Consider the following 15,985-nt stretch of genomic DNA (forward strand, 5'->3'; position numbering starts at 1 on the left):
TTGTTCATAGGTTCTGTGACCCTTCCTAACTTTTGCTGTTGCCCTGTGTTAATGAGCATATAGGGCCGCAATACTTACGTCCCTCATCAGGCTTTATTGGCTATGTCACGTGTATTTTGAGGAATGCTGGTTGTTAATGAATCCTGCTTTGTTTTAAAATGGTTTCATATATACTGGGATTTGATTTTTTTTTTCTTGTTTTCATACTCTGCTGTTTTCTCTTACTCTCCTTGTCAAGTTCTTGCCATGCATGAAAATGTTCTTAAGTGTCCTACACCAGGCTGCACAGGCCGGGGCCACGTAAATAGCAACAGGAATTCCCACCGAAGGTAAGGATGCCGTCGCTGGACGCCTATCTAGAGGGAACAGTGCCTCCAAACTGCAGCCCTTCTAGCAGTCCATTGGCGGGGGTGTGTGAGTGTGTGTTTCGTTGTTTTGTTCTGAAGATTGACAGATGGTGCTTTGTGTGCTTTATCCATTTGAAAGAGAAACATTTATCCATGTATTTTCTGAGGAGGACGAGTGTGCATTTGCTTCATTACGGATGTATTGGTCCACAGAAAACATTTGAAGCATCCTTAGCTTTTTGGGGTGGATTTTGTTTTTTTTTTGTTTTGATGTTAGCTGAACGGCAGTGGTATGAAACAAATGGTACGGCTCCTTACAGGTGTGTCACAGGGGGAAGGCAGAGTCTGTCAACATCATCAGGGCTAGGGCAGAGTTCTTGATCTCACACTTCGCTCTTTTCATGGCTTGTTTTATAGTGCATCCACTCCTAAAAATGATTTTTTTTAATACATGAGAAATGGCATTTTAAGTACACAGACATTGTAAGAGCTAGCTTTCCTACTCTCCACAGTCTCAACCTCAAAGTCCCTATTCAGCCAAAACTGAATGAGAGTTTTGCCTGCTTAAGAAAAGTTATGAAAATGTCTCATTAAATATAAAAATGAGAAGCCAGAAATGTTACATGTAAATAATCTAGCCAGATTAAGATCAAGAAAAAAACCCAGTCTTTATAGTTTTGTAAGATTAGTAATAGATTCTTACAGAAGGGATGTCAATGCCTGTTAAATTCTGTCAAGCAAATAACAGAATTATCAAAATGTTGCTGTAATTTTTAGTACATGTTATAATTTTCCCAAAGAACACCAAGATATTGCTTATTCCTTTGCAATTTTAAAAAATCCAGGGAATGTAAGAGGGTTAAAAGGAACTGTGCAAGGTTCCTATTATTGATTTCCTTTTTTACTGTTAATTGTAGCATGAAGGCTTAAGGGACTACACAGGTGGTGGACATTCAGTCTTATTGAGTCGAGCTCTGGCTTACTAGAGCCCCTCATATTAACTGCATGTCTCCTAGAAGACTCTTGTGGGTACCAATCCATCTGCAATAAACTCTGGTACCCCTTTCTTCTCCGCAGTGATGCTGCCAGTAAATGCAGCAAAATCCTCTGAGAAGGCTTTATGGGAATTAATGCTGCTTGAAGCAGCGTTCACTTCTGGTTGAATATCTGCTAGAATATCTGAGGTGTCTGAAGAAGAGCATGTCAGTGGAGCACAGCTGCCCTCTGGCATGACTCCAAAACCCTACAGAGCCCCCTCACCCCTCAGCAGAACTAGGGCAGCGAGGGAGGGCTTGGAGGCAAGCAGTCTGCAGTCTGTACTCGCCTCTTTCTGCAGCTTTTGGGGCATTTTGCTCTGCTTCATGTTTTTTTACTCTTCCCCCCCCCTTATTTCCTGTAGAGAAGGGAACATCTGGGAATGCAGTGATTTGCCTTTCATTTTAATTTCTTTTCCTGTGGAGAACAGAGAGAGCTGCGGTCACATAAGCACGCAATAGACTGTGACAAGGAGAGGACTCCCTCCATTGTCAGGTCACAGATTTTTACAGCTTCACTAAGAGCACCATCTGCTGGCATCAATATATTTATTTCTCTCTGTTCTAAATCTTTTCCAGAAGAATCAGGCTTATTATTGTCACTTCAATAATAGTTCAGCATTTGCAAATTTAATTGAATTTTGATTCAAGTGCAGAAATTCTTTGCATGTTACATCATCTACTACTAGAAAACATACTTTAGTGGCTGAAATTCATTAACAAACACTAAGGGTAGTGTAGTCAAGATGTAGATTTGGAGATCCAAGGCCAAATTTTGCACTGATATATATGCCTACCAAAAAGATTGAAGTTAGTGGAGCTGAATGAGGTGTGAAGCAGGGCAAAATTTGTCCTATACGGTGGTGTCATTTAACTGTCTTCAGGAGCCATTTCATTGGCAACATTTGTTGATGCATAAAGGTCAGAAGTCTGCTAGCAGAGCTGCACAGTAGATTCCAGTTTATCTTCTCCTCTCCTACTGATATGTTCACTGGCTGACATCCATGAATAATCTTCCCATGTGCAGTCAGAGAAGAAGAGCAGATGTAAGATCTACCATGCAACTTTGAAAGCAGAAGAAAGGAAGTCTATTCTAGAGAAAATACATATGACCAAAAAGCTTTTGGAAACTCTTTTCCTTCAGATTCTTCCTGATGCTGGCTAAGGAGGAGAAGGAGTAATTGGATCAGTGCTATATTGTGAAACTACCCAGGACAAGACAATTAAATTTCCTTTCTGTAATTGCAGCCTCTCTGGATGTCCTATTGCTGCAGCAGAGAAACTGGCTAAAGCTCAAGAGAAGCATCAGAACTGTGATGTGTCAAAATCAAACCAGGCATCAGATCGGGTTTTAAGGTATTAGAAATCACTATAATACTTATTATTATGCAGAATTCATCACACGTTCACCTAATCTGAGAATTTATATTTATATACGTTGTATATACATATATATCTCCTTTAAAGAAGAGTTAGAATTAGGGCTTCTGGATCCAGTTCTCACAGTGTATATTTCCCACTCAACTTACATGGGGGAGGGTTGGTAAACATTTTGGCAAATACATGTAAAGCTGAAAAGCTCATTTTTGTCTTAGGCATTGTTTGGTGTAAAGATGACTGCTGGAGTGCAAAGTCTAAGAACAGTGTGAAAAAAAGTTGGTATCTTTGGGGAATAAACTAATATTTACCGGTAAGTCTTGGTTTTTTCAGCAGGCTTTTACTAGTAAATATCAGTTTAAATTAAACCAGAAGCCCTATTTGCATTACCAGACTGGTAGTACATCTTTTGGCAGGACACTTGGACAAAATGCTCGATATAGATTAGATTCCAAAATAAAGTCAGGCTTAGTTCTTTCTCTCTGTTCCCCCACTCACTGCCAGGAAGGATAGAAAGAGAGGGAAATTGTCCTATATTTTCATACAGGAAGGACCCTGAGCCAATTTCACATAATTATACGCCTTATCTTCATCCATACAGGATTCTGCATTTATCCAAAGCTGCATCCCAGCTTTGTCGCTATTATCTCCTTTTTTGAGATATGCGGGTGGAAAAAAAAATATTATTTCTGAGGAGCTGAAGTGTGAAGGATACATGTAAAAGAACTAGACTTCTGCATGACTGTACCAGCCTTATGCTGATGATGCCCCAAGAGCTGCAGAATTTCTCCATGGATACTGCGATATCTGTGGGCTGGGATAGGTACATCCCTCCCAGCTGCCTTGAAGAGCGTGGAGGAAGTGCCGCAGCTTTAGTTCCCAGAATTTCCTACTTATCACATAGGTTTCTTAGTATTTAGCCATCTTCTAGATTTAAAATCTATAGGGCTGCTTAAAGTTTTCTACTGTATTATCAACATAATTCTTTGAATATTCTCTTAAGGCTTCATCTCATCTTGACGGTCTTCTCAAAAACCAGTCTTCCCATAGAGCTAAGAACACAGACTTAGAGCTTGCAGCCACAGAACATTTTTTGTCATGCCTGGTGACTTCTTTTTCCTTCCTCAGATTGTTTTTGATGGTCTTTGTCTTAACTGCCCCTAATTCAAATCATACAATTCTTCATATAGCATCCCAGACAATTTTCTTAGGGAAATGTTCTTCAAATCCTATTAGTAAAAAGCACCCTTTGAGGGAACAACACAATTTCTCTCTCAATGGAAAAAGACAGATAAAAAATGCAGCGGCTTTTACCACTGCTTCTTAGAGGGAACGTACTGAAGTCAGGTGCCATACAATGAAGGCAACTGCTCAAAAGCAGCATCTGGTTTCCTGGCAAACTCCTTAGGAAACCACACTGCAATCTTAACTTGTGAGCCTGCCCTGTGTTTCAGATTTTATAGGCAACTAAAACAATGATTTCATCTTATCTCCTGCTTTTCTTTTTCCCTTAAGTCATTGAAGTATTTAAGATTAAGAACTTCAGAGCTATTTATAATGTTTGTATGCAGGCAACTGATGGGCAGAGATGTTCTAAGAGTATATCCTGAATATTTGTGTTCATCCCAGTTTCCATCCCACCTACATTTAAAATGTCTTACTTAAAAGAAATGACATTATTGGACTTCTGTTCCACAGAAATTTTGGATTTGCATTGAATGTACAGGATCAGGATTGCATTTTTTAGCTAAATATAGATTATCATGAGACAGGATCAAAATATTATTCATATCAGCTCATTGTATAAATAAGCCCACTGTATTTTGTGAGGGAGAAGTGTCTAAAGGAACAAGCACACATAAATCAAAGAGAGTAGTATGACTAATATGATTTCTTGAGTGATCTTTACATAAATATCCTGACTAAATTCTATGAAAATGAATTCATTCAGAAAAAGATAATATTCAAAACCTATTTCTTACTATTTATCACATTCCATTTTGTCAGTCTTCTGGTCTTGACTGAACTTATGTTCCTATGAAAGTTCCTTCCATTTCCTCTGGTTATAAATTGAGTAAAGAAAAAGGAAAAAAAAAGACTTGATTGTATGATTCTTGATTCCAGCAGAAGCACCCCAGGTGTGCTGTTTATCATCTTTGCTTCTAGCTAACGCAATAGGTAGACATGCAGCGCTGTGTAGCAGTTGCTCCTTATGACCCAGTCATCTAACACTTTCTTGTGTAGGTAAGATTTGCAGGATCTGACCTCCATTTACCTGCTTTGAGAGCTGATGACTTCTGTGTCCACATGCAGAAGACAACATGACGATGGAATTCAATACAGCATTCTTTCACCGAGATTTCACAAGTTTCTCCAATGGTCAAATGAAATCGGTCAGGGCTTTTCCTGACTACTCTTCCTGATCCTAAATGAAAGAGAAATTTAGCTGATACAGTTTTATTCTGTATTCATTTGCAGGACCTTCTTTGAGCTGTGTATATGTGTATCAGGAGTTGCAGCTCCTTGCCAGAACCTTGCATTTAAGGCTGAGCAGGGCCTGTGAGGCAGCAGCTCAAAGTCAACAGAGATTGTGAGGCTCTTCTGTGTATTTCTCAAGATGAACATGGATTTGTACGTTGAGGGATAAAACAGGACTAGCTCCTTTGGAAAGCATACAGGAAAACAGCTTACAACTCTGTTGAAAGAAATTCAGAAGAAACTCCATTAATTAACTGGAGCTTCCAATGCTATTTTTTCTTTTTGACATTTAAAGGAATTTGTCAAAATATCTTCTGTCAGTCTGCTTGCCGCTCTTTAATTCACCTCCCAGAAGAGAAAGTATTTGCTGTGTGGTGCAATTACATGGGGAAAGGGAAAACCTGAAATATTTTAAACCAGAATTTTAAAATACTTCTAGCTACAGGATACGTTTAGTGGTATAAGAATTAATTTTGCCTAGGCTTTGTTCAAGAAAATATATATTGTTTGTCTGCTGAAAATAACCAAACTAAGCAAATGCAATAATATATTGCTGTCTCTTGACTACAAGAAATAACTAAGATTTTCTAATCTGAACTATAAATTATGCACAGACACAGTAAACTGAACTGCATCTAACAAACTTTACATATCTTTAATTTCTAGGCCCATGTGCTTTGTTAAGCAATTGGAGATCCCTCAGTATGGCTACAGAAACAATGTCCCCACCACCACACCCCGCTCCAACTTGGCCAAGGAACTAGAGAAATACTCTAAGACTACGTTTGAATATAACAGTTATGACAACCATGCCTATGGCAAGAGAGCCATAGCTCCCAAGGTGCAATCCAGGGATATATCCCCCAAAGGATATGATGGTAGGAGGTGCACACTCTTATACATGAGAGACAAGTTTACAGTTAATCATGTTGTTGTATTTGTAAACATCATACAAATAAGACATGTTTCCATGTTCATATAGCATTATGAGAAATGCTGTTGTGTGTAAGTTAACCTTAAGGCCTTTTTATAAAGTGTTGTTGTACACGGTGCTTGCTTCAGGACTGTTGGACTGGCAAAAGAACATCTCCAGATATTTAGCTCCTGGGGTGTGTTGAGATCACAATAAAAGCTAAGTAATAGAACTAGTTCTTCTGTTGCTATCTGGGAGATCTGGCCTCAAGGGTCATATTAGGATTCTCGTTTCTGTACAGTAGTTCAGGTAACCCATAAAGATAACATACTTGCTCAGTGGGAAAATGGAAGTAGAAAACCTGGACCTCATTGCACTGCAGAAATCACTGCTGCTAACTTAATGGGGCATTTCTGCTCATTTTGTCCTCATGACTACACCTGTTGAATTCCCTGGAAAACCTCACATAAGTAACATGTTTAGGAGTAGGTTTAAAGTGACTTCAGTTCAGAAGACGATGGATGGAGTCTGTCAGGCAAGAGGATTTTTATTAGAGGAGAATTATAAACTGTAGTATAAAGAATGAGGATTTACATTGTGGGTTTTGAGAACATCAGGAATTTTTCAGAGCAATACAGTTATGTGCATATATATGTAATAAGTATATGTATTTATATATAAAAACAAACTGTGCCCTTATCTTTGTTTTTTTAAATGTTAACTATTTTTTTTTGTTAGAATATTTGATACTACTCACTCACTACCATAGGAAATTTCAGGCAGGTGTCAGATTTTTTTTAGGAAAACAGAAATAAATACACTGTATAGAACAACTTATGCTGTTGCCTGAACACAGACTTTACATTCAGGAGTAGATAAGTGGAGAAACGGAAAATTGCTACAGCTCTTGCCTTCATATTTCGGATATTTTGGATATTTTGCTATCTATCCCATAAAATCAACAGGCATGTTCTTGCACTATAGCAGGAAGGCGAAGGGCTATAAAAGACATCATATTTTCAAAGTAAAAGTGCTCTTTTTTCTTTCCTCATTTTGTTTGCCTGTATCAGAATAAGGGCTTGAACATTATTACAGCTAAAGCACTAACGCTAACTGTGGTTAGTAAGCTATTATGCGTACATTAACATAATGCAGGTGAGAGTAACTGTTGTGCATGTGCTCTGTCTACCCTTGCAGAAAGGAAAGAATAAGAGCATTGCTGGGGATCCTGTGGACATGCATATTTTCAGAACAAATTATTCAGGCTTGAGGAACTTCATATATATTTTTCTTCATTAAGACCCCCTTTCAGCAAATAATTACACACTCCACCTTTTTTTCCCCAATCACCAGAACTTGAAAATACATGTAGCATTAAACACAAGTTCAACAATAGCCTTAAATAACGAAAGGCGAGGGTGGTACAGGTCACTGTCTTTATGAACACTCATCTTCCTTTGATATAAATAGGAATTTTACCTGGAGATGAGATTGGGATGAGGTTGCTACACTGATCAATAATATGAGCTGGAGAGGACTGAGGGACACTGATTACCTGTGATTCATGCCGGTACAGCAAGTGTGCATGGTTCTTGTGCACTCAGAACAGCTGAAGCCCGTTATATATCTGAAGCAGGTTGGTTGCCAAATTAAGACTAATTCCCTATGGATTTGTATTACACCCCTGGCTCTGCAGGAGGCAACACACGCTGTAACTGGTTTTAAGTCACGTGTGTGCTGTTTGGCCAGACAGATATGCCAACATGATCCCAGAGGTGGGACCTAATTTGGGTTTTTCTATATACCCTATCGGTGTTTTTCATGAAACCCTCAGGTTTCATATCTTTTTGATATTCCGCAAGCACTCGGTCATATTTGGCTTAAATTGGCAAATGATTTCACAGTTCCTTAGAAAAATCAGACAATTTCATAGGACAATGAAGTGAAATCCTGGGCACACTGAAATCAGTCAAAGTTGTTGGCACTGACTTTCAACGGAACAAGGGTTTTGCTGACAGTTATTGTAAATAACTGAATGTGAGGGAGATTTAGGAAGAGGGTCTTTACTTAGAAGAGACACTTTTTGTCAAAGAATGTTGCAGTATTTTTAGGTGTTTTCATATTTGTGTGTAAAAATATTAATTATTGCTACTAAAACCATTATGGAGGTACAGACTGTACATGTATTATGTATGTCAGGAAAATACATTTATATAAAAGCAGATTTAATTCTGAAAAGTCATCCTGAAAAACCTGAAAGGAAGCCTAAATTTTTTTGGAAGTTACAAGTAAAAGAACCCTTTAGTTTTCTGACTATGTAAGTCAAGGCAGTCTAAGGATATAAAAAATCATAGAATAATAGAATCATAGAATGGCCTAAGCTGGAAGGGACCTTAGAGATCATTTTAATCCAGCCTCCCTGCCGCCAGGGACGCCACCTCTCAACTAGATCAGGCAACACATGGGGACCAAACGGGAATTGAACCCGCGACCTTAGTGTTGTTAGCACTATGCTCAACTGACTGAGCAGTAACTTCATGTCTCAATCCTTTTTTACCTGTAAGCTAGCACTGTGGTTTTTATCAGAGAAATGGATTATATATTCAATAAGTGCATGGTTGTGAATGACATGAGCATAATTAGCTCCTTTGGATTTTTGTCTTGATTTTTTTTTCCAGTACGCTTTGATAGAAACCAAGCAGAAAATGGATACTTTGTATTGTGGGGTAGGATGCTCTGATAATTCTTGAGAAATGTTGTGTTTGTGGGTTTGTTTTTCCTCTGAAAACAGTTTCATAGTGTATTGGATGTTGGGCTCATGGTATACAGCAGTAGAGATAAGAACAGCTGGACATAGCAGGGCACAGCAACTCTATCAGTTGCTCAGGTGATGGCAGGAGCTCCTCTCATGCCACTGATAGTCCTGTGTCCTTCTGTCAGAAAAGTGAGAAAATGTTAGGAGTGGGATTCATCTGACTATACAGCACATACATCTGAGCTCATCACCCTTTTCAGATCCAAGGAGATTTGTCTGAGTCAACTCATCTCCTCCTGAAGTACTTATCTAAAGCTGGCCAGGTGAATCAGTGCCTGAAAATTCCTATTTTTTTTTCTATTGCTTGTATAGGAAGCCTGTAATGACTAGGTCAGATATCTGAAGTTAGGTGAGATGAATCTCTTAGTGTGCATGTCAGAAAAAGTGTTGAAACTGTAATTAACTTAGGTAGCACATTCAGTACTTTACTAGCGATGAGGGTGCCTGGGCAGAATTTAATTCCATTCCAGGTGTCTTCCTTTAGTCCTTTATGTTGTTGAGATCTCTCTCACTCCTCTGTTGTTAATTAGCAAGAGGAGCCTGTAGCTTCTGAGAGGTTCTTTGCAATCAGCCCCTGGGCATGTCTAACGGGAGGCCAGTTCGGGTATGCAGCTGGTTAGCCAGCCCTGTGTCTGTTATTTTATGGGAAAATTGTTTGCCATGTTTGGTTATGCTCTGGATCACGAAGCATAGGTGGACTGCAAAGCTTCCAAAACCTGGTGCCACAGGGTTGGGCGATGTATCAAGCAGAATTATCTCGTATTGAAACAATGCAGCTTTCCCTTCACTAGAGATCAACTTGATTTATTTCATTATAAATCAATGATCTTTGTTTCTCCTGAAAAGCTAATATGAGAGTCTGGGTGTCACCTTAAAATGTACAGCTACAGTAAAATTAAAATAACCATGGCCATTTCTAAGCAAGTTTTCCTTAAGTTACTGGTAATCTAAAAGCTCATAATTATGTAGTATACTTATAGCACTTTACATCTTCAACGTGTTTTGCAAGTGAATCACAACACAACTAAATTTTAGAAGCAACTTTCTATTTATAGGGGAAATTAATTTGAGGGATAATGTAGTTTGACCAAGGCCACAGAGGAGTCCATATCAGAGCCTGCATGAATTTCTGGTGGTTAGTCCTATGTATAAAGCTACCTCTTTCACTCCCTTTCTTAAGCATACATTCTCATACATATATATATATAATTTCCCTTATAGTATGTCTCTTACGTCTGTCTAAATGTGACCTGCTATAACAAGACTAACTTTTTTTTGCAAGGGATAGAAGTCTTATTTATTCATGTGAATTTTGAAAGATATTTCTAATTTGAGAAGTTCAGTGGTATAGGGTGCTTGCTGTGTTAACACAGTAGAAACTGAATTATTCCATTATTTCCTAACTTAAGTACAGGAAAATTCGTGTGTGTCTTGGATACTGTTACAAAGTACCAATGGATAAATGCTGAATTTTTAATGACCACCACTGACTACTATATTAATAACAAAACTCTTAAGAAATAGTTCACAGATTTATTTAGTGGATACCCTGCTAAAATAGTGCTACTATGTGTTCAAAACAAACGTGATGAATGTTTAGCATTCACCTCACTTAAAAAAAAAAAAATCACACCCTGTGCATTATGTGGCTTTCCTGAGAAAACTCCATCTGTTATGAATTAAGTGAAACAGTATTTTCTTTACAGCAAAAATAATGCTTTTTTTTCTTTTTTAATTTTTTTAGAGAAAGGAGGATAACATAAGCTCTAGCAGAGATATTCTGCTTTCAGATTCTTCTTTTGAACCCTTCCTGCCTACCAAAGCAGCCTGGGGTTCACAAATGGGCTGTGCTCGTGGGAGCAGACTATTATATGTATGTCTGCTCAGACAAATACACCTGAAGAGTCTGGCATTTAAATCGAGCCCATCACAGAAGAGCTGTAGCTAGGGCCTGACCTTTTTTTGTATAGCTCTCTAATCAGCATGCTAGTTGGTTATTGTTATACTGTGCCATAAGGTATGATCTCTGCAGTATACATTTCCACCTTGAGCGAAAGCAGTCACTTTAATATACATGTATGTATCCTCTGACCTTGGCTTTTATTTTTTTATGAAAATACATGAACTTTTAGATCCAGGAGACGAGGTCACACTTTTCTTCCACAGCAGTTTATTTGGGCAGAGCATTGGAGAAATAAGCAGGCTAATAGGGCTGTTCTCCATTACTCCTGTTGTACCTTTGGCTGCCAGGGGTGTTTCTTAAAAGCAGTACCAGCGCTGTGTCGCATTTAGATGGGCTGGATGGGAGCATGGTGGGTTCCTTCAGTCTCCTCTGATGGCTTCTGTCGGTGGGAGCACGGCTGAGCGCTGCTCTCCTCAATGTAAGCAGGAAAGTCTTTGGGCCTTGTTGTTTTTATGAAGGGTTGTAGGTGCTCAAGTTGTTTGAAGGTGGGGATGTTTCACTTAGATCTGTTTCTGTTTATATGCTTTTGCCTCTGGGCAAGCTGTGGTAAAATGCATGTGTGACCACCACCTTTCTTGTTCCACCATGTTCCTCTCCTTTCTGATGGCCAGTGTTGTAATATTTGCCTGTGATGTAGAAAGAAAAAGCTTTTTTAGGAAGTGGGGGTGTCTGAGGATTTGGGCAGCATCATGGCCCAGAGACCAGTGGGCTGCTGATCTCCAGCAGCTCTGGGGATTCTAGACCTTAAAAAGTTTGCTTACGTAAATAGGTAAATATCCCATAGTGTCATGTTGCCCCTCATTAATAAAAATGAATGAGCTGAGCAGATCCTACCTTCTGTCTGACTATATATGTGGGGTAAAAGCAGTGTTTATGTGTTTTTATCATTTTCCAAACCCAGCCTGTTTGTCAGAATGATTCATGACCACGTCATGCAGATTTTTACAGGAGGTTATTTCATACAAACTCACATATGTAGCATATAAAAGTCACAGACAGAAATCAAGAAATACAGCCATCATTCTTATTGCGGGCTTTTTTTTTTTCCCCTTTTGGCATTGGTTACTGTTGCTCATTATGAATTTCACCTCCAGCAGTTTTTTGTTGTGTTTTTTTTTCTCTTCGCTTATGCAGAATGCTCCTTCTTTTGAGTCATCCCTGTCATGTTTCTTCCCACAGCTAAACGCTACTGTAAGAACTCAAGTCCAACCAGCAGCACAACGAGCAGTTATGCCCCCAGCAGCAGCAGCAATATGAGTTGTGGTGGCGGCAGCAGTGCCAGCAGTACCTGCAGCAAGAGCAGCTTTGACTATACCCATGACATGGAGGCAGCGCACATGGCTGCTACTGCTATTCTGAACCTCTCCACTCGCTGCAGGGAGATGCCTCAGAACCTCTCCACTAAGCCTCAGGATCTCTGTGCCAGGGTAAAAAAAATCAGTAATTCTGTTTCTCCGTGAAGATGTTTTATTTTTTTTTAACTGCACTTGCTCTGTGGCCCTGATGGAAGGATAGCTTTAGCACATCTTGCCTTCCCCCTCCCCTCTCCCCCCCGCACCGTGTAATCTGGTGGCTGTGCTAAAGCAAGGAGAAAAAAAAAAAAGAAAAAAAGGATGCAGATTGCTCACAAATATCTTGGGAAATCCTGATTGATACATAAACTGATGATACTGATAGCATGTACTCCTTTTTTAAAAAATTTCTCTCTCACTAGCGAGATCTATAATTATAAAAGATGTTTGGATTGCTCAGGTGTTATTAATTGCAGTACTGATTCTTTTTGCTAAACACAGTCTGATTCACACATTCTGTGAAAGGATTAAGATTTAATGCTGAATTTTCATGTGAAAGTCACAAATGGGACCTAAGTTTGTAAGATCTAGTACAAATAAATGTATGCTACTTGTATATTATGATTTCTTGCTTGCTTGTGATATCAGGGTTAAGTAACTGCATAATACATTTGAAATGAACAAATCCTCCAGTACAGGTGACTTTAAATATGCTTAACAGTAGTGCAGGGTCATTAACATTCTGTATATTCATAGAACCTCAGTGTATATATGAAATGGCTACAGACGTGTAAATAATAGCTTTTGCTGTTAAGCTGTATATATTAAGAAGAGCAGTGCACTATTAACAGTGGTTCAAGATTTAACGTGGTTTTGTTTTCATTAGAAACTTTGAATTTTGACTCTGATAGCTGTTAAGAAATGAGTATTTAACATGCAGCAGCAGCAGCAAACAGTACGGTGCTACGATAGGAGACCACTAGATGGCCGAGCAGGCAGATGCAGCACGGAGGAAACGTTTTTATTGTGCTTCTAGAGAGCTTTTGAGCTGGCAGACATGTTCTGCTCTTCTACATATAGACAAAGGTTTTCTTCCCCTCGCCAGGGAAAGCCCTTTGATCATTTGTAACAAACTTAAACTCGTACCAGTAGGTATTAGTAATAATCACTAATTAAGCCAGAATGGCTGGTGACACTGTTTTCAAATGCTGCTTTTTATATTAATTTATTTAATACTGTTCAAGAGGGAAATCTCTTTCTGGCATGTAAATAAATGCAGTTGTTCTCTGTATCAGCACGATGGAAAATTTGGAATGAAATGCTAAAAATCCTCTGTTGCAAAACCAGAAAGGGCCTCTTTCCTAATGCATTACCATGTATTAAGACTGAAGGAATGAATCTGAGAAGACAAACAAGTGTTTTCTAAATTAAATTAGCAGGATAGCAGCTATTAGATATACGCTCTGGCAAAAGGCAGTAATTCAGAAAGAGAGATTCACATTCATAGTGCTTTTCCTGCAATTCTATTGTAACTCAAGAGGAGAGAAAGTCGCCATACAGGGAGTCAGTCACATTCACATTTGTTTTGAAACCAAATTCCTCATGGAGCATTTCATTTTTGAACAGGTGACGGATTTTCTGTGGGCATTTTTATTTTGTCTGTCCTCATTGTTTTTTAATTGTCTTAATTTTGAAATACTCTTATTTCTCCTTATCTAACAGACAACCCTTACTTGTTTCTATAAAAGAAATAGTCAGAGCCCATACTCACCATATTTTTCACGTCAGTCGCCACAGAAATTGGCACAGCTGTTACTGCAACTATTCTGCTACCTAAATTTGTTGATTATAAAGATAGAAATATCAAATGTTAATACATTTACATCTGCAGGGAAGGAACTGTGAAATGTGAATGTGTTTCCTCATTGGCAAATATAGTCCAAAAGGACTTGCTTTGGTACCCTACCTCCCTGTTTAATTTTCTGACATTATCTGTTCAAGCACTGACTGTTAATGCTAAATAAATAAATAAAGATTATTTGATGCTAGCTGGTTTTGGTTACTCTAATCACCCAGACAGGTGTCAGGACTGGAAACAAGAATTATGCAGATGTTAACTCATAGATACTCACCTGTCAGAGAATAAATCAAGAACATAAAAACAACAATGAGAAAATGCCTTTAGAGATTTCTCCTTTTAATTCCAAATTTTGTACCTGCCTGCTGGGTGGCAGGAGGGGTAATGAAGACTCTCCCCTCTTCCCCCAAACATCAGATTAGCCATTCAGGAAGAAATCTACTTTAACAGCATTAATGTTGTGTAACAGCATCATGCTATGTGTGGGAGGGGGCTCAATGCTTACAATCTATACAGGAATGGAACAGCTTTTTATCATTCTGCTAGGCAATCGAGATTGAAGAAGAGGTAACAGTTTGCTAGTGTGAAGCTGAATTAACATTATTTTTCTTATTTTTGACAGAATCCTGATATGGAAGTCGATGAAAATGGGACGTTGGATCTGAGCATGAACAAGCAGAGGCAGCGAGATGGTTGCTGTACCATTTTGACACCACTGGAGCCAATGTCCCCGCAACGGCAAGCTGTGATGAATAACCGGTGTTACCAGCTGAACGAGGGTGACTGCTGGGACTTGCCGGTGGACTACACTAAAATGAAGCCCAGTAGGATAGATGAAGATGATTCCAAAGAGATTAATGTATGTTTTTTTTCATCTATTTGGTCTTGTTGCACTCTGATTTCGGTAATTCCTTAAATTTCTGAAATTTGGAGGGAAAGAGGAACCAAAATTAATATGTGGTAAAAATGGTGGTTTTCTGCAAACAGGACTTTCTGTTGGCTAACCTTTAGGATGGTTGCCATGCTGGCACACATCTGATCTGTGACTAAGTTCCGTAAGACAACATTTGAACCATGAATGTGAATCATGTTTTCTAACAGCATCATCTTGTTAACAAATATTTTCTGTGGTAAAGATGTTTTCCTATATCCAAATTGTGTTACTCTGTATAACCAAGTTGACATAACTGTGCAATACCGGGATAATCAGCTCTCAAGACAAGATATTCTCCTGAATTTGAAAACCATAAATGATGTGCTGAGTATTTGAAAGCATATATTACTTAGAAATCAATTTAAACAAAAGCAGCAGAGTATAATGTAGGCTTTCAACTATTTCAGCTAATCTTCTTCTAGATTACTTGTACACTCCTGATATCTCTGTGTGTGACAGGGCCCATATTAACAAAATTCTTTCTTTCAAGAATACAAAGAAGGGATATTAGAAATCAGTGTAACTTTTCAATTCCTAATACCAAGGAAACAGCAAAACCCTTTAAACAGAACAGGCAAATAAAGACAATATGTTGGTGAATTTAGTTTACTTTTCAAAATTTAGAATAGCCAGGATGCTGAAGAGCTCTGCTGACAAGGTTCAGTGCCAAAACGTTTTAACCCTTATCCATGGCGCAGTTTGCAAGCTTGCACTTAACGCAGCTTAGCTGTTTGGAGACTTGCAGAGATTGTTCTCCATTACCTCTTGCTTCGTAAGAGAAAATCAGGCTAATCGTTCGCACGTGGCACGTCCCTTCTCAGCTTCGACTGGAACATGCAACTGTTTTCGGTACCTCCAAGACATCTGAGGAAGCAGCACATTCACTGGACACGCTCCATGCCCGCTGGCTTTGGTGTTGGCTGCGGTTTTGCCCTTGGTCCCGCTGAGGCGGGGAGGAGATCCGCCCCGCCCCG

General features: G+C 38.9%; 1 protein-coding gene across 1 annotated transcript in view; it reads left to right on the top strand.

Annotated features, from left to right (window-relative positions):
• Positions 1-14,936, top strand: part of LOC104266988 (myelin transcription factor 1-like protein) — a gene marked incomplete at its 3' end in the record, with an annotated part of 69,164 nt that extends 54,228 nt beyond the window's left edge. The window contains exons 7-11 of the mRNA XM_009868143.1: positions 239-329; positions 2,630-2,737; positions 5,903-6,114; positions 12,107-12,354; positions 14,700-14,936. Coding sequence (XP_009866445.1) covers positions 239-329; positions 2,630-2,737; positions 5,903-6,114; positions 12,107-12,354; positions 14,700-14,936 — 896 coding nt within the window. The remainder of the gene's footprint in view (positions 1-238; positions 330-2,629; positions 2,738-5,902; positions 6,115-12,106; positions 12,355-14,699) is intronic.
• Between the last annotated feature and the right edge of the window lie 1,049 nt (positions 14,937-15,985).

Source organism: Apaloderma vittatum, unplaced genomic scaffold (genome assembly GCF_000703405.1).
Source record: "Apaloderma vittatum isolate BGI_N311 unplaced genomic scaffold, ASM70340v1 scaffold43604, whole genome shotgun sequence".
Classification (NCBI taxonomy): Eukaryota; Metazoa; Chordata; class Aves; order Trogoniformes; family Trogonidae; genus Apaloderma; species Apaloderma vittatum.